Source organism: Bison bison, unplaced genomic scaffold (genome assembly GCF_000754665.1).
Source record: "Bison bison bison isolate TAMUID 2011002044 unplaced genomic scaffold, Bison_UMD1.0 scf7180017864181, whole genome shotgun sequence".
NCBI lineage: Eukaryota > Metazoa > Chordata > Mammalia > Artiodactyla > Bovidae > Bison > Bison bison.
In genome coordinates, this window is record NW_011494753.1 from 7,208,007 (window position 1) to 7,230,661 (window position 22,655).

Consider the following 22,655-nt stretch of genomic DNA (forward strand, 5'->3'; position numbering starts at 1 on the left):
ACAGCTATGGAGAACAGTGTGGAGATTCCTTAAAAAACTGGAAATAGAACTGCCTTATGACCCAGCAATCCCACTGCTGGACATACACACCGAGGAAACCAGAATTGAAAGAGACACGTGTACCCCAATGTTCATCGCAGCACTGTTTATAATGGCCAGGACATGGAAGCAACCTAGATGTCCATCAGCAGATGAATGGATAAGAAAGCTGTGGTACATATACTCAATGGAGTATTACTCGGCCATTAAAAAGAATACATTTGAATCAGTTATAATGAGGTGGATGAAACTGGAGCCTATTATACAGAGTGAAGTAAGCCAGAAAGAAAAACACCAATACAGTATACTAACGCATATATATGGAATTTAGAAAGATGGTAACAATAACCCTGTATACGAGACAGCAAAAGGGACACTGATGTATAGAACAGTCTTTTGGACTCTGTGGGAGAGGGAGAGGGTGGGATGATTTGGAAGAATGGCATTGAAATATGTATAATATCATATATGAAACGAGTCGCCAGTCCAGGTTCGATGCATGATACTGGATGCTTGGGGCTGGTGCACTGGGACAACCCAGAGGGATGGTATGGGGAGGAGGGAGGAGTGTTCAGGATGGGGAACACATGTATATCTGTGGCAGATTCATTTTGATATATGGCAAAACCAATACAATATTGTAAAATTTAATAAAATAAAATTAAAAAAAAAAAGTGAAAACATAACCCTTAGAATAGGACAGAACATGAGCAAATCATATATCCAATAAGAGACTTGTATCCAGAATTTATAAATAACTCTAACAATGAAAAGATAAAGAATCCATTAAAAGTGGTCAAAGTGGGAATTCCCTGGTGAGCCAGTGGTTGAGAATCTGCCTTGCAATGAAAGGGATGTGAGTTCAATCCCTGGTTGGGGAACTAAGATCCCACATGCCATGGAGCAACTAAGTCCATGCATTGCAACAGACGATCCCACATGATGCAACTAAGACTGAAAGCAGCCAACTAAATAAATATTTTTTTTTAAAAAGCAGGCAAAGGATCTGCATAGACATTACTCCAAAGAAGATATACAAATAGCCAAAAAGCATGTATAAAGATGCTCAGCATTTCTCACTAGGTATATGCAAACCAAAACCACAAGACATCACTTTATATCCATTAAGCTAGCTTTAATAAAATAGATGAACAAGTATCAGTAAAGATATGGAGAAATTCAAACCTTCATACATTGCTAGCGGGAATCTAAATGATGCAACCATGAAAATGGTTTGTTAGTTATTCAGAAAGTAAAACAGTTACACATGATCCAGAATTTCTAATCCTAGGGATATATCTGAGAGAAATGAAAACATATGTCCACACAAGAACTTGTATTCAAATGTTCACGGCAACATTTGCATACAAGAGCCCAAAAGTGGAAACAACTCAGATGTGCATTAACTGATGAATGGATAAACAAAATGTAGCATAGCCACACAACATAATATTCAGTTCGGTTCAGTCACTATGTCGTGTCTGACTCTTTGTGACCTCATGGACTACAGCAAGCCAAGCTTCCCTGTCCATCACCAACTTCCATAGCTTGCTCAAACTAATGTCCACTGAGTCAGTGATGCCATCCAACCATCTCATCCTCTGTCGTCCCCTTTCCTCTTGCCTTCAATCTTTCCCAGCATCAGGGTCTTTTCCAATGAGTCAGTTCTTTGCATCAAGTGGCCAAAGTATTGGAGTTTCGGCTTCAGCATCAGTCCTTCCAATGAAGAGTCAGGACTGATTTCCTTTAGGATGGACTGGTTCGATCTCCTTGCAGCCCAAGGGACTCTTAAGAGTCTTCTCCAACACCACAGTTCAAAAGCATCAATTCTTCGGCACTCAGCTTTCTTTACAGTTCAACTCTCACATCCATACATGGATACTGGAAAACCATAGCTTTGACTAGATGGACCTTTGTTGGCAAAGTAATGTCTCTGCTTTTTAAAATGTTGTCTGTGTTGGTCATAGTTTTCTTCCAAGGAGCAAGCATCTTTTAATTTTATGTCTGCAGTCACCACCTGCAGTGATTTTGGAGCCCAAGAGAAGAGTCTCTCACTGTTTCCATTGTTTCCCAAGCTATTTGCCATGAAGTGATGGGATCAGATGCCATGATCTTAATTTTTTGAATGTTGAGTTTTAAGCCAGCTTTTTCACTCTCCTCTTTTACTTTCATCAAGAGGCTCTTCAGTTCCTCTTCACTTTCTGCCATAAGGGTGGTGTCATCTGAGTATCTGAGGTTATTGATATTTCTCCTGGCAATCTTGATTCCAGCTTGTTCTTCATATTATTCAGCCATAAAAGAAATTAAGCCCTGATGTGTGCTACAATCTGTATGAACCTTAGAAACATTATGCTAAGTGAGAGAACCCAGTAATAAAAGACCATATATCATATGAAATATTTAGAAACACATAAATCCATAGAGATAGAAAGCAAATTAGTGGTTGCCACAGCCAGGGGAAAGGGAGAATGGAAACAACTGTTAATGGCTTTCTGTTTGGGGTAGGCTTCCCAGGTGGCTCAGTGGTAAAGAATCCACCTGCCAAAGTAGGAGGGGCAGGTTCAGTCCCTGGGTTGGGAAGATCCCCTGGAGAAGGGTATGGGTAACCCACTCTAGCATTCTTGCCTGGGAAATCCAATGGACAGAGGAACCTGGCAGGGTACAGTCCACGGGGTTGCAACAGAGTCAGACAACACTTAGCGACTCAACAGCAACAATTGTGTTGAGGTGATGAAAATGTTTTGGAATTAGATACTGGTAGTGGTCGTATAATTCTATTAATAAACTAAAACTCATTGAACTGCACAGTCAAGAAGGGTGAATTTTATGGTATATAAATTGTATCTAAATATTAAAGCGAATCAACAATTCAGTCTTAGAAACCATCATAAATTCAGTTTTCAGTCATATCTTCCCATTATTCTGTGCTCTTAACATCACAAAAGATATAGGAGCTTGGCATTTATTGAACTCTTCCTGTGATGGCGAGGCCTCTCTCCTGGTGCTGTCCCAGCTCTATTCTGCCTCAGCTAATGTGTGAAGTCAAAACCATAGTTCATTTACAAGATGACAGAAATAGGCTTTGTAACAAACCTTCATTTTCCATTTGCTGACTCAGAAGATGCAGGAGGTTAGAAGCGGTGAACTGCACCAGCAGCTTATCTTCCTGGCCTGACTACTGTGGCAGTCTTCTGAAACCACTGTCTTCAGTTTTTCTTCCTTCACCACACTAACCATTAGAGACTTTATTCAAACACCAAATCTGATCATGGCACTCCTCCTGTACTTCAAAAATTCTGTCCTTGAGAATTTGGACTTGATCCCGAGGATGGAGTTTTGTTGCTTCAGCACAGAAAGAAAGCCTCTTATGACCCAGCCCTGGTTGTTCTGTTTCTCTCACGGCATTTTCCCGTGTGTCCTAAATCGAGCTACCAAACTGCTTGTGGTTTCTCCAGCACTCTTGGCTACTTCATGCTCTGTGTCTGTTCTCTTATTGACCCTCTTCCGGGAATGGTTTCTCTCTCCACTCATCTTTAAATGTTCTGCCTCTGAGGAATGTTTCTTACTCCACTTCAAAATTGCAAAATTGACCTCTCCTTCCTGGGGACCTCAGATGTATTATGTGAATATTTCTGTCTTAAGCACTTAGAATACTTGACTTGTGTCCCTATATGAATTCCCCATGGGTGTAATCATTGAGGGCAGACACTTGGCTCATTTATAGCCCAGGACAAAGCAAAGAGTCTGGCTGAGGGGGGAATGGAAGGAATGAATTAATAATGAACAAAAAGCAAAACCTAGAAACATGAGCCTATTCTCACTCCTTCCCGTGAGAATCTTTATGGGATGGCCATTTTCTTTCCATTTTTTTTTCTAAATAAGAACAGTCATGAAAACCAAGGAATGAAGGATTCCAAAAGTGCTTTCTTTTTCCTTTTCTTTTAAATAACCTCAGAACTGACAGGTGAGGCAAGTTCTAACACCATCAGCAGCTCTTTCACGCATATCAGGAGGTTCAAGAGGGCTGATTACGCCACTTCCCACCACCTTCAGAATAAAGTCCAAACTATTCAGGAAGTTGGGCAAGGCTATCAGTCTTATCTGTCACTATTTCTCATCAACCTTCCCATAAGAATCGCTCAATTCCTATTCTTTTAATAGGTTCCCTGTTTTTACTTTTATATCTCTGCCTTAGTAAAGGTGTTCTTCCATCCTAAAGTGAAAGTGAAAGTATTAGTCACTTAGTCGTGTCTCACTCTTTGCGACCCCATGGACTGTAGCCCACCAGGCTTCTCTGTCCATGGAGATTCTCCAGGCAAGAACACTGGAGTGAGTTGCCATGCCCTCCTCCAGAGGATCTTCCAAACCCGGGTCTCCTGCATTGCAGGCAGACTCTTTACCATCTGAGCCACCAAGGGAGCCCCATCTCTACTGAAGCCATCCCTCCTCTCTACTCCCCACCCACAAGTGGGGAGCCATCACTTCTTCTTCTGTGTTCTCTTACCACTTTTCACTTTATGATAGCATTTTTAGCTTTTTATATCGTGTGTATTTTCGTTTTTTTTACACTCCCTTGGAACCTCTGGCGCGGTGTGAGACACGCAGCAGGTGTGCAGGAAACAGCTGCCAGACTGAAGGACAGTGTCAGCAGAGCTGGTCATCATTCCAAAACGAAAATGGGCAGCCAAGGCAGCAAGGAAACAAAGATAATTAATAGTGGCTTCTCTCTCCAAACAGTGGGACATGATCTCCTGGGAGCTAAGATTTCCACATGGGAATCAGAAACGTTTGCATTCCAAATGAAACCATGAACGTTTTACAGCCCATGCAAGGTCAAGGCATTTGCCCAAGTCTGAAAGTGTCCTAAGTTTTTTTTCTTCTGAGAAGAACAAGTTCTCCTAACTGAATTCCAATCATTTGGGTCAATGTTTTAAAAGCTTGGTATCTTAGCTGTTTTTATTTTAAACTTTTAATCCTGTACATTCTTCTCAAGCCTCTGGGACCAGACACTAAGCTCAGCTTTCAGCAGGCTTGATATAACATCACATACTCTACATTTTTGTGGCATGCCAGCTCTCTAAACAGGAAAAAAAAAAAAAAGAATGTGTTCTAAATCTTTCCTTGCTATAGACTAAAATGTTCTTTTGGACAAATATGTTTGACAAAACCATACTCAATCCCTACTTTCCTTTCTTTTTGAGTTTCTAAACTCTATCTTTATATTTTTTTCATCACTTAAAAATGTCTTCAGACTGACAAATAAGGCCTTATATCACTTTCTGAAAAGCAAATGATGAAAGATGGATTAAAAAGCAATAATTTACTGACACTACTTCAAAGAAGCAAAAAGGATGTTTAAAACTCCTCAGGAAGGAAAATAATTGATATGGGCTCTAAAAACTTACACAATTGGTTTAACAATAGAAAACAAATAAGAAAACTATTATCTCTAAATATCAACATTTTAAAGATGATTATACAGTGAAAAACTCAAAATAATAATTACATCAATAGAGATCTACTGTAAGGCACCATGATTTGAAGACACATTTGGGAAAAATCACAACAAATGTTTGCTTAAAACCTGACAATGACTATCATCTCAGGGTGCCAGGGATTAAAGGCACTTAAGAATGACCCATTTAGACAGAGACAGTGTGTTTGTGAGTACAATTAGCTCCTTATCCCAGTAAGACAGGAATGTCATGGTCTCCTGGTCAGTCTCCCTGCCTCAAGTCATCCTGTAAGTAGCTTCCAGAATGATCTTTAAGAAATCCTGATCACGCGGCTCTCCATTTCCTGTTGAAAAAGATACACTCACTGTGATACATACATACCATTTATGATTTGGCCCTGCTTTTCCACTCTGCCCCATTTTGCCAACTCTGCCTCCCTCACTCAGCACTTTAGCTACCTTTAATTAAGTACTTGTAGTTAACCAAACATTCATTTTTCTATCAAGCTTCAGGCCTTTGTGCATACTCTTCCTTCTACGTGGAATGTTCTCCCTTGTTAGTCTGGCAAATAGCTACTCTTTTGAGCTTAAAACTAGTGACCTCCTCTGAGACCATCCCAGGCAGGGGCTTTCACGGACCCTTTAAATATGCACTAGTATTCCCAGTGCCTCGCCTGGCTCGCAGGAGACAGCTGGCACTCAACAAATGAAAGTGTCAAAGCCAAAATAAGTGGAATATACTTTTCTACTTAAACTGTAGTTTCAGTCTTCATCCTGAATCTTTTCCCAGGGCTCATGACAAACAACACTGATGAGAACAGGAAGGGAGAGGACAACAGAAGAGATGGTCATCACTAACTGGGAAAGGTGCCCTGGAAATAGATGCCACACACACTGAGCACCAGCCTTGTCCGATGAGTAGCCTCTCCTTGACTGGCTCCAGCACTCACTGCATCACCCCTGGCAGTAGGCCTCAGCAGCTTAGGAGGAAGGGTCCTAAGCTACCTGGGCATTACCACTGTGCTAGGTTCCAGCACAGTTAAATGGAGGCACCAACTGGCAAACCACAGGGGACATCAACTTCACGCCAAATGATAAAACAAAGCTTCAAGATCACTTTAGGCTCAGGCTTAGCTTCAAATAAAGTGATGCATGGACCAGTTTAAAAGAATGTCAGTGGTGTAGCAGCTGACAGACTCAGTTTTTTAAAGCTTGCATTAGTGAGAACCTCTCCAAGAACAAGAGATTATTTATTTGGGGGTAAGTTATCTATGTAATTTAAATATTGTACTCTGCCAACAAATTCCAGTACACATGGGAAACTATTTTTAAATTGTGAATGCAGCCAACTTAAAAGATAGGAACACAGCCTATGGTTTCTTTTTAAATAGAGATAATTACATTTTTAGGAAGTACAACAAATGCACAAACAAATGTTCAAAGCTGTCACTCTCACTTTTTAAAAAATATCCAGATAATCTAAAAATGTGCAATTCTTTAACCTTTGGTTCAAATAATTAACTTTGTATTATGTGGCATAATGTCTGGCCCACAGAATTATTTGTTATGCCTCAATAATTATTAGTTGAATAAATGAATGAATGGTAATATATTCTTCAGAACAATTTTTTTTTAAAGCTGCCATTTATGATGACATTACTCCATAATTACAACATCAAGTGGAGTAGGAAATGGCAACCCACCCCAGTATTCTTGCCTGGAAAATTCCATGAACAGAGGAGCCTGGTGGGCTACAGTCCATGAAGTCATAAAGAGTTGGACATGACTGAGCTACTGAGCAGGCATGCACGCACAACAAGGCTGGCGATGTAATGACATTCCTTTAAGTATAACTAACCTTTAAAATTTCACACTGATGGTCAATACATTGCCAAAGGAATTTCTGGGCATAGAAGCCTTTTAAGTGTTTTCTTTCAGTGTTTGATAGGTGCAGCCTTAAGGAGATGTTCTACGTAAGTCAGATGAGGAATGTGAACAGTTTCACATGGAAAGGAAACGGAGGTATGAAAGTGAAAGTTGCTTAGTCATGTCCAACTCTTTTCGACCCCATGGACTATACAGTCCTTGGAATTCTCCAGACCAGAGTACTGGAGTGGGTAGTCTTTCCCTTCTCCAGGGGATATTCCCAACCCAGGGATCAAACCCAGGTCTCCTGCAATGCAGGCGGATTCTTTACCAGCTGAGCCACAAGGGAAGCCCAAGAATACAGGAGTGGGTAGCCTATCCCTTCTCCAGCAGATCTTCCTGACCCAGGAATTGAACCAGGGTCTCCAGCATTGCAGGTGGATTCTTTACCAACTAAGCTATCAGAGAAGCCCCAAACTGAGGTATGGCTTACATAATTCCTTAACTGGGAAACCCCTGATCAAGTCTCATTTTAGAAAAAAGAGTTAGCTGATAAATGGAACATATAAAATAGGACTTGAAATTTTCCTATATGCAGTTTCCTCAGGAGAGCTCAGTTTCTGTAAACTGAATCTTACAAAATCAAATGCTAAGTCATTTTTGACACATTCATTCAAACGTGTTCTTAGCACCTTCTATGTGTTTTAGATAACATGTTAGGTTGTAGGCATAAAGAAGGAGGAACAGGCCAAAACTCTGTCCAGTAAAGGGAGACTGGAAAGATCTCTCTAAAAAAGTAATGTCTAGAGTACTTAGTTACAAAGTGAGTGAAGGAGAGCTAAAGTCACCAACTAATTTCCAGCAGAGTAGAAGTCATTACAAGCTCCTGATTTTAGTGGGCTGATAAAGAAGCCAAGTGCGCCACATAAAAATATAGTGATAATTCTTCTAGACACTTTGAGATAGACATAAGAAACATGGTGGAAATGTTGAAGGTCTGATTAAAAAAAACTTTTTATCACTTCTTCAGGAAATCATTTTGAATGGCAGATACCCTGCTAAATTCAGCTTGGGTTATTAAGGTATTATAGGTCAGGGTGTTTGGTGATTTCACGTCACCGTCGCCCAGAGGAAAACCATCACTTTGCAAGGGGCAACCTTCCTAAGGACCTGTCGAGTGCACAAAAGCCAATCATGATTTTTGTGCCTGCAGAACACAATACAAATCCACCAAATAACAAATTCTTTAAATCAGTGCTGTCCAGTCAAACTTCCTGTGATGATAAACACGTTCTGTATCCACATGCTGAATACAGTAATTACTAGCCACATGTGGCTATTGAGCACTGGAAATGTTGTTAGTGACACTGAGGAACTGACTTTTTATCTATATTTTAATGAATTTAATTTTAAATAGCCATCTGTGGCTAGGGGCTACCATACTGTACAGTAAAGCTCTAAAATCTAATAATTAACCCAGTTATAAACAAAATAAAGTTTGCTTTATTTATGTTACGGAGAAAAAAAGGCAGCTGAATTAACCCTGGAGAAGGATCTCTGAGATAAAAAAAACAAATGAATGGTTTGCATAAGTCAGTAGCGTTTTGTAGGAATGGCTGAAGCACAACAGTTCTTGTTGTACCACCGTGGAGAAAGGAAGCTGTCCCAAGGGTGGAGGTCTAGGGGAAGATTCTGAAGTAAGGTAATCAGGGCCTGGGCTTCCCAGGTGACTCAGTGCTAAAGAATCTGCCTGCCAATGCAGGAGACATGGGTTCAATCCCTGGGTCAGGAAGATACCCTGGAGAAGGAAATGGCAACCCACTCTAGTAGTCTTGCCTGGGAAATCCCATGGACAGAGGAGCGTGGTGGGCTACAGTCCATGGGGTCACAAAAGAGCTGGACATGACTTAGTGACTAAACATCAACAACAACAATCAAGGCCTATTCCAGTCCAGTTGTTTTTTGTTGCTGTTGTTGTTTTTTGATTTATTAGTTTTCCAAACTATCTAAGAAATGTGAGAAGTACAGAACAAGTTCAAACCATGTCCCTTTTGTTTTTTTTAAGCTTTTTGAGTATAGCAAAGGGGCTCACCCATATATATACATGTATCCATTCTCCACCAAACTCCCCTCCCATCCAGGCTGCCAAATAACACTGAGTAGAGTCCATGTGTTATACAGTAGGTCCTTGTTCGTTATCCACTCTAAGTACAGCATGTGTACGTGTCCATTCCAGACTCCCAAATGACCATTTCCCCCATTCATGCCCACCCTCTGGCAACCCTAAGCTCATTCTCTAAGTCTGTTTCTGTTTTGTAAATAAGTTCATTTGTACCATTTCTTTTCAGATTCCACATATAAGGGATGTGTTGCGATATTTTCCCTTCTCTTCTGCCATGGCCCTCTGTTTTGCCACAACGAGCAGACCTGGGGCACCAGGCCTGCCACAGTCCATCGCTGTTATCTGTCATATCTCCTCTGGCCCCCGCTGGCCACCTCGGGGGTCCTGTCTCCTCACTACGTTTCACTCTATCCGTCATCAGTTGCACAAGCAGCTCACAGCTTTTTGGACTTACATTTTGTTGCTCCATTTAGTCAACATTTCTAATAAACATTTAAGATTATTTCTACTTTATTCTACATTTTCTGGCTAGCACATCAAACACACTGACAAATGAAAGCAGCAGTATATTTTGGGGTAGAAATAAGGGAACTTGACAATTATTAAGCTCTTCTATGAACCAAGCACTTCTTTTGCCATCAGCCCTACAAAGCAGATGCTACTAATTCTCTCATGTCAGATGAGGAAATTGAAGCTCAAGAATGGTAAATAACTGACCCACAGTCATGCAGGCAGGCAGTGATACAGCTGTCATAAGAACCCAAACTTGTCTGATTCCCCCAAACCTATGTTTTTTCCTACTAAGAAAACAAAAAAAAAAATAAAGCATAACACTGCTTCCTAAGCCTACTTTTAACAATGCAGTTTTCAGAAATAAATTCCATAACGAAACATTACAGTAATCCTTAACTTCCCTCTGTCAGTTTCTTACATCAGATCATATGTTCTCTGATTCATTTTTTTTTTTAAAGAAGAAGACTAAGAAAAAATGAAAAAACAAGAAAGAAAGAATGTGTTTGTGGAGTGATTCTAGAATCTTTAAAAGGATGTGAAGTTATTACATTAAGAGGTTTTGTTTCCTTTTGGTCTTAAAACACATAACTTCTTTTTTTTTTTTTTTTTTAAGCCACCAAGGCATCAAATCCTAAGAAATTACTCCAAGGGATAGTTTAAAACTTCATGCAAATGATTTATTGAAAATATTAAAAAAGGTACGTTCCAGATGCCACCTAAAATACTGTTCCATTAGGAAAACTAGCAATACCAACACAACAACAACAAAAACCCTACCAGTTTGTAGAACTGATGGAGCCAATTCTATCTATTACTCAGTTATTATTGTACTTACATAGTAAAGCCATGTACCATATCCTATGGAGTCAAGCATTGCCACTTAAGGAAGGCTAGGCAACATTTTATAAGCATCACATGCTTTTAAAAGTAAAGCAACAGGTAGAAAGAAAGTTATTTTTCTGATGGGGCATCTGTAACTTAGTATTTTTGTACTCTAATCAAATCTTTTACAAAAAATGTCTTAAAGTTTGTCTCTCAAAGTGGATGACTTAAAAATGGAAACACTTGCAGCCTTTCAGTATCTTTCAAGAATTTAGTGTTTATACTCATTTTAGTCTAGTAATATAGACAAACTGGGTTCCAATCTTGATTCAGTCCTTACTGGTTCTGTGACTTCGGGTAATGTACTCTGATGTACTTTCTTCATCTGAAAAATGGAGATAATAATTCCCAAGGTTGTTGTGAGGATTAAATGAGTTAATATATGTAAGGCACTTGGCATATTCATGAAAGTAATGCTCTATTTTTCTAAAAATCTATATAACTGAGAAGATAATAAGATAAAATAGTTAACTTTAACTGATGCAGGCTAATGGATATTTTTAAAGAAAAGATTCCATAAGATAACACACAATTAGTAAAAGTTTGCATATATCTACTGAGGACATCATGAAAGAAATTTTGGTGCAGTAAGAATGTCTGAAATGTAATTTCTGATATATACGCTGAGAGTATATAGTAAATAAAAAATAAAATTCTCATTTTTTAATGTTTCATAAAATGTAAAAGAATGGGAAAAGTTCAATAAGCTCTGTGACTATAAAATCTATTCCCACTAGAAGATGGTATCCAAGATGGTTGCTTGGGTAAACTGCAAGGGTGTACTCTCCCCTAACAACAAATCACAGAATACTTTGGGAACTTAGAATGGAAGTCTTCTCCTTATGGAATGTGTTTTCAGCTGCATGTGGGTTGTTATGATTTGAGTTTCCCAAAAGGACACAGTAAAGCATTTCTCCTAGTTTTATCTAACCTTTTGGTCTTCTTGCTGCTGCTGCTGCTGCTGCTAAGTCGCTTCAGTCGTGTCTGACTCTGTGCGACCCCACAGACGGCAGCCCACCAGGCTCCGCCATCCCTGGGATTCTCCAGGCAAGAACACTGGAGTGGGTTGCCATTTCCTTCTCCAATTAAGATGCCCTTATTTCCAAGTACACTAGCTGATCTTAGAATGATTTTTCCTTACAAGAACCTGCTAGAGAAAAAAGACAAAGAAAGGAGGTGAGAAACTAGACAGAAGAATTGGCCAGTAGTCCATAAGAATCTTACTAGTGCCATGCATGTGGCAGTCGAGCTCATGCTACTCATCTCTCCTGACTTCATGGGAGAAGAGGACTAAGAAATCCTTGTCCAGCCCCAAGCTTTGCTTTTCAGAAGGAAGGAAACTCTGTGACACTCAAGGAAGGGAGAAAGTGTGATCAGAAGTCACTGGGCACTCAAGAAAGAAGAGTGAAGATGATTTCAAAGTGGAAGAATCTTTGCATTAACAGGTACATTAGAGATAATTTAGTTCAACCCTGTTTGTAGTGCAGGATTCTCCTTCACTGCATCTCTGAAAGATGATCCCTCAGGCTCTGCCTAAACACCTCCAATAATTGGGATCTTACCTCTTTGAGTCCACTAGCACCAAGTAAGAAATCTGGGATATATTATAGATTCTTTATATCATTCACATCCAGGTAACTACCAAGGTATTTTACCTCTCAAATATCTCTTAAATCTGTCCACTGTTCCCCTTCTCATTATCTTAGTTGAGGCCTTTCTTTCTCATCCTTTTCTGTGGTCCTGCAATAGTACCCAACTACCAGATTTTCTGCTACCAAATAATTCACCTCTAATCCATCCTCACATGGCAGACTGCAGTGGATGTTCTAAAACACAAATCTAGTCATGTCATTCCTCTGTTTAAAACCTTTTAATAATTCAATACCACAAACAGCCAAAACCCAAAAAACCTAGGTTTTAGCCTGAAATGCATGACCTTGTCTAACTCTCCAGTGCACACTTCAGCTACGCTAAATGGCTGTGATGTCCACATGTTCCAAGCTGTTTCACATCTCCTTGCTTTTTGCTCATGTTGCTGCCTCTGGTTGGAACACTCTTCTTTGCCTCTGTCAATGAGCTCAATAAGGAATATCTCCAGGAAGGCATCTTTTGACACCCTCCTCAATGTAATACAAAAAATATTCTGTGTGTATTCTCTATCACTGCACTTATCCTATTATACTGAAGTCATTAACTTATCTCTTTCCCGCCAGGTGAGTCTCTCATGGCAGGGACCATGTTAAACTCTTAGTGCATGACACAGAACTCATAGTAATGTGTTTAATACATGCCTAGTACATATTAAATACATGACTTTTTCAGATGTAAGTTAAAATTTATAACTCCAATTTCCAACTTTCACACCATGAAACAATAAAAATCATCTCGCTAGGGAAATAATGGCATTTGGCTAGTACATAAAAAGGCAAAGTTTAAATACTACTTATATGACATTTGCACTTACCTAAATTGCTGTATGTTGCACTACAGGGATTCAGGTCTATAGGATCTGAAATGTCTTCTTTTTCCTCTTCTCTTTCCAGTTCAGGTAGGTGCAATGCTGGTGTGACTGAAGTGCAGCCCCCGCCATCTTGCTTCACAGCAACAGTTCTTGGATCCCGAGGAGAAAAATCCTCTGTCACTTCGTGGGTCACGTGACTGAAACAGATCAGACCATCACCACACTGGCTTCAAAGGTCTCTACTAAGATTTAGACTTATGGAAGGCACATACTTGCCATAAATGTAAATAACTGGCCCTATAGTCACAGCAATGGGTTATAAGCCCCAACATACTTGTCTGAAGATAAGGCAGTCTTTTACGCAGGCTGATATGTCTATCTATCCTGATTCATACTAACTGAGAATTCAGCTTGGTGGGGGAGGTATAGTAGGCTCAGAGGGAAGTTTGAGAATAACAGGTAAGGAAGGGAACTTCTTGTACATAGGAGGTTAGCAATAATGGGGATAGAGGGAAATGAATGCTTAACTAGTTGAAGACAAATATACTCAAGTATTTAAGAAAGTATTTAACATATTTACTATGTTTACCATACTATAGTACAGTCATCCCTTGGTATGTATCTTCAGGGGACGGGTTCTAGGACTCTCCACAGGAAATCAAAACCCACAGATGCTCAAGTCCTTTATATAACATGGCTGCAGTATTTGTATTATATACAAATACACCATTCCATATATGTTAAATCACCCCACGATTACTTCTAATACCCAATACAATGTAAATGTGATGCAAATAGCTGTAAAGACAATGCAAATGCCATGTAAATAGTTACCAGTGCATGGCAAAATCAATTTTTGATTTTTGGAAATTTCTGAAATTTTTTCCCTGTAATATTTTCAAACCTGTAGTTGGTTGAATCCACGAATATGGAACACACAAATTAATAGGGTGGACTGTGCTATAATACTATAACAAATATGAAATACTTTATAGTATTTATTTTATTCCACACTAAAGTATTTGTGAAACTATTTAGTAAAGGATCAGGAATAAAGCTGAGATTTAAATAAGGAAGTTAAGCAATTATATTCTGTAAACTGAGGCCAGGAAGCCTTTTTGCCAGGAGGACACTGATGCATCAACCTTTGCCTGTATGCATGCAGCAGGCAAGGCAAATGGAAAAGAAAGGTCTGTTCTCTAGCTCTTGTCTACTAACATGAATCTGAAGCGTGCCACTGGCCACATACCAGAGGATGGTCATCTATAATGCTTTTTGTTTCTCCAATCTTGTTTCTCTGCTGCTTGCTCATTCGCTTATAGCTAGCTCTTCTAGTCTTCCCCACATCCTAGCCTATCCGAACTGTCAACTCTGTTGCTATAAAGTACAAGGGGATGGAATGGTTATTAAATGCTGGTGGAGAAAACTGTCCTAGTTAGAAAATCTCATTGGGCTGGTCAATGGAACAAATTCAAAATCAGGCACATTTAATAGTTTCTGGTTCTACTAAAAGTATTCTTAGACTGTCACATACTCCCCAGCTTTTCTTCCTGTTTTTTCTTTTTAATGGGCAAAGAGAAAGAAAGAAAGGACATATCTTATACTCTGTTACATGTTATTTCTGGAATTTCAAATGGCAGTGAGTCATGGTGACATTTACAAGTTTCTTTAAAAGAGGTACTTGGTTTGATCATGTGTCATTAGAACATACATCACCTATGGACTTGAAGGAGTAGAGATGAAGGAAGAGCACTTTCTTGTCAATCTTTCATTATGGAAATTATGCATATACAGGAAAATAAGCCTTTAAGTCTACCGGATAAAGTGTGTGTGGTCACTCAGTCATGTCTGACTCTTTGCAACCTCATGGACTGCAGCTTGCCAGGCTCCTCTGTTCAGTGATCTTCCTGGCAAGAATTCTGGAGTGGGTTGCCATTTCCTTTTCCAGGGAAGTCTGCTGGATATACAACTTCAAAAGTACTCTTCCAAAGCTGGCAGACATAGAGGTCTCTCTATCCTGCGAGTAAGCAATGAGTGGGAGGTACCATTATGGGATATGGTTCCTGGAGATGGGGTGAGGTGGGAAGACTTTGGTTCACTAACAGCTAACAGGAGGGTGCATGTAAAGAGGAGCTAAATGGTAAAGCATGCTGCCTCTTATTAACCTACTGGGCTGCCATAGGTTATCAACCCAAAACAAAGCCAGTATGGAGCATACTATGGAGAGTCATAAAATCAAGATGGCAAGGGGGCTCTATTTCCATACATTAGTGAAGAAAAGCAAAGTGACACTTCTGAGTCACTCTCAGATGTCACTTGGTGGTGGTGGTTTAGTTGCTAAGTCGTGTCCGACTCTTGTGACCCCATGGACTGTATAGCCTGTCAGGCTCCTCTATCCATGGGATTCTCCAGGAAAGAAAACTGGAGTGGGTTGCCATTTCCTTCTCCAGATGTCACTTAGTATCAAGATTGTAGGTCACTGAGTAGTTATCAACACACTTCAGGAGAGGGAAAATGATCTCTGGGCAACAGTTAATATAAGCCATTTTTAACTTCAAAGCGATAAAATGATTAAAATATATCATTCCCCTTTGACAGGAAAAACATTAAACCTCCAGACACTCTCTTCTTACTCTAGAGTCAACTTGAGAGCTTTCTAGAAAGGTGTTTTTAGGTTCCTAATCTCTGCAGCCTTGCTCTTGCCTTTTTTCTTTCTTTCCCCAATCTCTCTTTTCCATTTGTCAAGAATGACTGGTGAAGCCCAGTTAAAAAGCCACGACTCCACCTTTGCTTGTCTATTTTCCTCCCGGGGAATGGGCTATTTCTATTAAGCCTATTGTAAAAACTACAAGAGTTACTGCTATTAAACCATGAGGAATTCCCTGGGTCTGTTTCCATATACATGAAACATGGCTCTGTACTCAAAAAGGGTTCTCAAAACACAATACAGATGCTAAAAAGCAAGAAATATTAAAGACTCACCCACTGTACTCACTCATACAACTCCCCATTAAAGGAAATTCTACAGGGCCTTCTTCAGTCTGTTAATCATGTTCTGAAGCTCTGATGAACCATAGCTCCCACTGAGTTCTGGAGGACTACAAGTTGGGCAAGATATAAGAGGCTCGAATTCTGCACCTTAATATAATCCATTGCACTTTGACCTTTACCTTAGGGGTTTGGTCTGGGAAATGAGCCAAATTACCTTCAGGAAGCTAAGCAAAGTGAACGCTAGTTTTATTAACTCTTTGAGAACTTGAGCAGCACAACCTATATTCTACACAAAGGTCAGTTTTCACAAGCACATTTTAAATAAGTGCACTGGTATATTAAATCACCAATTAAATCAACTGTCAACTATAAAGAATTGTACAAGGAGCTGGTGAAAGTTAAATCACATAGATTTAGAAATGGATGTTAAGACATTTAATCTACATCTACAGTGAGAACAGTGTCTAAGAGGAAGAATTTTAAAAATGCATCAATGATACGTCATGTCTTGATGCTTGACAAAAACGGTAAAAGAGAAAAAAAAAAGGGAAAGGGAGAGTTTTGAGAGTTCAAGCTTAGATGTGATAACATGCTGTGACTAAAAAATGAAAAAGAATCAAGAACAGCATTAGAGGAGGTGATTCAGTCACTATGTGTGCGCACGTGTGCTAAGTCACGTCATTTGTGTTTGACTCTTTACGACTCTATGGACTGTAGCCCGCCAGGCTCCTCTATCCATGGGATTTTCCAGGCAAGAATCCTGAAGTCAGTCACTATGTATAAATGGACAAATTGTTCAGCAAGAAAAAAGGAAGTAAAATTTTATACTTAATTTATCTTAGGCACATTAATGTTATAAGGGAATATAATTTTTGACCATTGATTTTTTAAAATGTTTCAAATTTAGATATAAAATCAGGAAACCCTTGAAAATAGTAATATGATGCTTTTCGAATACAGGTTTTTTTCTCCCAACAAAGTGGTTCACCACTGACATTTCACTGGGAAATGTTCAATGTAATGGAGAAAATACCAGAACAGGAATCGGAGAACCCAGGTTCTGTTTCCCTATTACTTTGATCTTCTGTGTAAACCAGATGCTAACATCAGGAGGGAGATAAAGAAAAAAATGAAAATTTCCCCCATTTCATCCATGAGATAGACGGTAAAAAAATTCTTTAAAATGATATCATAAGAAATCTACTAGGATTTCTAATAGAGTATATCTTAGTATGTCTTGAAAGTAGCAAATAATGATGAAGGGAACTAGATTTTTTTCAGGATGAGTACAAGTTGATATTCATTATTATAAAACAGAAATATTACCTGATCAATGGCCCACAGAAAGGAAGTTAAGGCTTTTCTATTCCTGCTATTTAAATTCCTGTTGAAAATCCCTAGTTCTCTAATGCAATAGAGGGTGTCTGCAATAACTGTGGTGTTGACATCTAGACCCTTGATCACCAGGCTGGGTCAAACCCTGCCTCTGCCTGCTCTTTTACTGGACCCTCAGCATTTGTTTCACTTTCAGGATGGAAGATAACACACATTTCCTTGTACCTCAAACTCTGACCAACTTTTCAATAATGACTAGTTTTCAATTGAGATTTGGTAATGTCTGGATATAGTCACTTTGTTTATTTAACTTATATGCAGAATACATCATGTGAAATGCTGGGCTGGATGACTCACAAGCTGGAATCAAGATTGCCAGCAGAAATATCAGCAATTTCAGATACGCAGATGATACCACTCTCATGGCAGAAAGTAAAGAGGAACTAAAGAGTCTCTTGATGAGGGTGAAAGATGAGAGTGAAAAAACTGGCTTAAAACTCAACATGCTGACTAAGATCATGGCATCCAGTCCCAATATTTCATTGCAAATAGATGGGGAAAAAGTAGAAGCAGTGACAGATTTTATTTTCTTGGGCTCCAAAATTACTGCAGCCATGAAATTAAAAGATGCTTGCTCCTTGGAAGAAAAGCTATGACAAGCCTAGATAGTGTATTAAAAAGCAGAGACATCACTTTGCCGACAAAGATCCATCTAGTCAAAGCTATGGTTTTTCCAGTAGTCATGTATGGATGTGAGAGTTGGACTGTGAAGAAGGCTGAGCGCCGAAGAATTGATGCCTTTGAACTGTGGTGTTGGAGAAGACTCTTGAGAGACCCCTGGACTGCAAGGAGATCCAACCAGTCCATTCTGAAGGAGATCAGCCCTGGGATTTCTTTGGAAGGACTGATGTTAAAGCTGAAACTCCAGTACACATGAGGTGTCATGTGAAGAGTTGACTCATTGGAAAAGACTCTGATGCTGGGAGGGATTGGGGGCAGGAGGAGAAGGGGATGACAGAGGATGAGATGGCTGGATAGCATCACTGACTCAATGGACATGAATTTGAGCAAACTCTGGGAGATAGTGAAGGACAGGGAAGCCTGGTGTGCTGCAGTCCATGGGATTGTAGAGTCTGACAGGACTGAGCTCCTGAACAGCAATAACAATGTCTGACCTGACACTTAAAAAAATCATGTTGCAATCTCCACAAAGACACATCTCACTTTCTCAAAGTGGAGGATGAACTTAAAGTGTTCAAAGGAAATGGTAACATTGTTACAGATTTGTCTGTAATACAAATGAATCCCTTGGTAAGGGATTCATCAGTCTGCAATATTCATACATAATTCAAAGCTGCAGAAGCAATCTCCTGCGGGAAGCTCACTTGGCTTACCCAGGTGGTAGGATTAATCATTACACCATCAGATGAAATAATCCTTTTTTTTTTTTCCCCGGCAAGTTTGTTCAAGACAGATTTTTGTAGAAATTCTGTTAATGTCTGAATATACTTTTTAAAAAGGCAAATCAAATGGCACATTAGAACAGATTAAAGGCCTTTATATATCCAAGTATTTCCAAAATTTCGGTTCAACTTTATCTTCAAATTCAACCACCTTCATTCAGCTTCAGAAGGGACAGTAAATGAAATCAGATTTCTGTAGAGACCTTCTGCCTTTTGGGGCAAATGGTATCCTCGATTCCCATTTGCCAGCTCTCTTCAGTAGCTGTATCTGTCTTTAGTTGCCCAAGACAGCCAATAAGGAAATGTGTGATTTTTACAACCTCTTTATACCCCTAAAAATCAGATCAAAGCACATCAGAAACAGCATTTTGTAGTTTTACTACTGGTTTCCAAAGCTGCTTATTTCTGGAGTTGCTGGGGATGATGGACCTTTGCAGAAATGGGAAGTGAATCGACACGAGGAGGAAAGTTTAAAGTTATTGAATCCCATACTCTTTATCTATTGAAAGAGGTGGGGGGGACTCCATTTCTTCCTGTCTTTCTACCTCTAGGACCCCCCACCAATATGACATTTCTCAATCTTATCTTAGTTTTCAGGTCACCAACTTGATTTTGCTACACTTCCCAATTACTGGCATTCTCAGGTAGAAAAGTGTTGTATCCATTGATCACTATCTTAGTGTCTCCAATTTTCTACTAAGCCTTCTGTAGTCTTTAACTGAAAAACTTCAAACTTCTTATCTTGAACTGAGATTAACCTTTAACTGAGATCTGATGAATTCTTGCTAATATGTCCAACCTAGTCTGGTCAGACGAAGGTAACTCCTGGTGTGAATAAAGTGGCTAGGTCTTGGGATGGGGAAGACTGGCAGCCATGTGCAAGGTCTTAAATAGACTCTAATTTCCAGACACTGCACAGTTTCACCTTTTTTTTCCTTTAACAAATGTGAATAGCAAATTAAAAGTGTCTTCAAGGCACCAGACTGTAAGACAGCAAAGTAGATAAGAACATAGGCCACAGTACATCACTGTCACCTTCATAATAGTAAGAAAAATTACAGTTTTAAATTCCTATGAAATACAAAGTCAGAATGGCACCTGTACAAATTAACAGAAGAGAGAAATTAATCTCAGAAGAGCATAATAAAATAGGGCTGCCTTTCTCAACAACAGAGGTGTGGTAGGAGCTTTGCAGCATCACCATTTGGCCTTAGCTCACTTCTAAAGAAGGGGGTTGGATATTGATGTTTGTTTCCTGGGGAGGCAAAGTGTTAGAAGAAAATATCCACAGGCCCCTCAACAGGACTAACCTAAGGAGGATATGGAACAGTCATCTTTGGGTCCTGGAGTTTTCCCACATGCTCAGAAGCACTGCAGAAGCAAGTCACTGTACGTTTTCCCAATTTCCTCTTATCTCCCTCAACTGCCCATTTGCCCTTTGAGTCGGAGGAGTGAGATGATTATGTACCCTACACTCTCCAGAACACAGCTGGCTCACTAGCAGGATGAATGTCGGGAGAGAAAGGGAACCAGCACTTCTCGGGCCCTACTCCAACGCTACACAGCACAAGCTGCACACTTTTCAGTTTAACTCACAGGAACACCTCAAGAGGTAAAAGTGATTATTTCTCACTTTACACATGGGGAAACTGAGATTGAAAAAAGTGAAATGAACTGTCTTGGGATAGGGCAGAGAGTTGGACATGACTTAGCGACTTAACACCACCACCAAAATGGTTATGTGTGCACTCAGGTGACAGAGTCAGGATCTGAATTCAATACTATGCAACTCTAACGTGTTCTTGCTACCATACTGGTACTAGTAGGTAAGCCTGGTGCACTGTGAAGATTCAACAATAAATGCTTGATTATGAAGAGATAAAAGGGTTTTGAAGAGAAAGAAGCTATCATTGAAATGTGGGGTGTTAATGATTACAGCTGCGTTCTTTTGAAACATTCTAAACAAAGTTATTATTTACATGGCAAAAAGATTTTTTTTAATGGGAGCTGTTCTAGTGTGTGAAAGACTGTGTTTATAGATATTTGGCTTCCTAATATTAACCCCTACCACTAATGTCTACACCTGCTGACTGCTAGATACTGTGGGCTTAAAATATGTATCTCCTAAAGTAATCCTTTGAGTAAGAGTTGTTATTCTCAAAACAGCGAATGATAAGAGCAGCCAAAACTTACACAGTACTTACTATGTCCCTATCTAAGCCATGTTTCTCAAAGTGGCACTGCTGATATTCTGTCCAAATAGTTCTTTGTAGTGGAGGGCTGTCCTATGCATAGTAGGGTCACACTAACATCTCTTACCCTCTCTCTATCCCGTAGGTATTGGAGTCACTCTCTGCTTCCCCAGTTGTGACAACCAAATAGTCTCCACATATTGCCAAATGTACTCCAGGGATATAAAAATCCCTTCCCTTGCCCTCCTTTCTAACACTTAACATCAATCCTTTTAAGTCATACAGGTGATTATTTCTGTTTTACAAATGAAGAAATATTAAGCCAAGAGTGATTTAGTTATCTGCCTCAGATAACACAGCTAGCACCTGGTGGAGCTGAGGTTCAAACCTGACACTTCATCTCTAGTCTGTGCTCTAAACAAATTCTGCCTCTCAGTTTACAAATGAGGAAACTAAGAAGCAGAGCTCAAGGAACTTGTCCCAGATCCAAATGACAGAGCTAATAAGTGGTGAAAAATGGAAGTGAAAATCGCTCAGTCGTGTCTGACTTTTGACCCCATGGACTGTAGCCTGCCAGGCTCCTCTGTCCATGGGGATTCTCCAGGCAAGAACACTGGGTTACCCTTTCCTTCTCCAGGGGATCTTTGCGACCCAGGGATGGAACCCACATCTCCAGTGGGTTCTTTACCACTGAGCCACCAGGGAATTAGTGGTGAAAGCAGGATTCAAATCCAGGTCTGAGTAACTTCAAAGCCTATGTTCTAACATACTATGCCGATTGTTATTAACATGCCTAAGAACTGGTTGTTAAAGATGTAGATTTTCGGCCTCCCACGAGTTGGACTGTGAAGAAGGCTGAGCGCCGAAGAATTGATGCTTTTGAACTGTGGTGTTGGAGAAGACTCTTGAGAGTCCCTTGGACTGCAAGGAGATCCAACCAGTCCATTCTGAAGGAGATCAGCCCTGGGATTTCTTTGGAGGGAATGATGCTGAAGCTGAAACTCCAATACTTCGGCCACCTCATGCGAAGAGTTGACTCATTGGAAAAGACTCTGATGCTGGGAGGGAATGGGGGCAGGAGGAGAAGGGGACGACAGAGGATGAGATGGCTGGATGGCATCACTGACTCGATGGACGTGAGTCTGAGTGAACTCCGGGAGTTGGTGATGGACAGGGAGGCCTGGCGTGCTGCAGTTCATGGGGTTGCAAAGAGTCGGACATGACTGAGCGACTGAACTGAACTGAACTGAACCACAAGGGACCAATTTTACAGCTCTGGGGTTTGACCCAGAAATCTGCATTTATACAAACACCCCACATGATTCTGAGCAGTTGG

General features: G+C 40.0%; 1 protein-coding gene across 7 annotated transcripts in view; it reads right to left on the reverse strand.

The window, feature by feature from the left end:
• PEAK1 (pseudopodium-enriched atypical kinase 1) overlaps positions 1-22,655 on the reverse strand; it is a 288,921-nt gene that overhangs the window by 33,306 nt on the left and 232,960 nt on the right. For all 7 annotated transcript variants that reach the window (XM_010843302.1, XM_010843304.1, XM_010843308.1 and 4 more), the window contains one exon: positions 13,342-13,535. In XM_010843302.1, the coding sequence (XP_010841604.1) occupies positions 13,342-13,535 (194 nt within the window). The remainder of the gene's footprint in view (positions 1-13,341; positions 13,536-22,655) is intronic.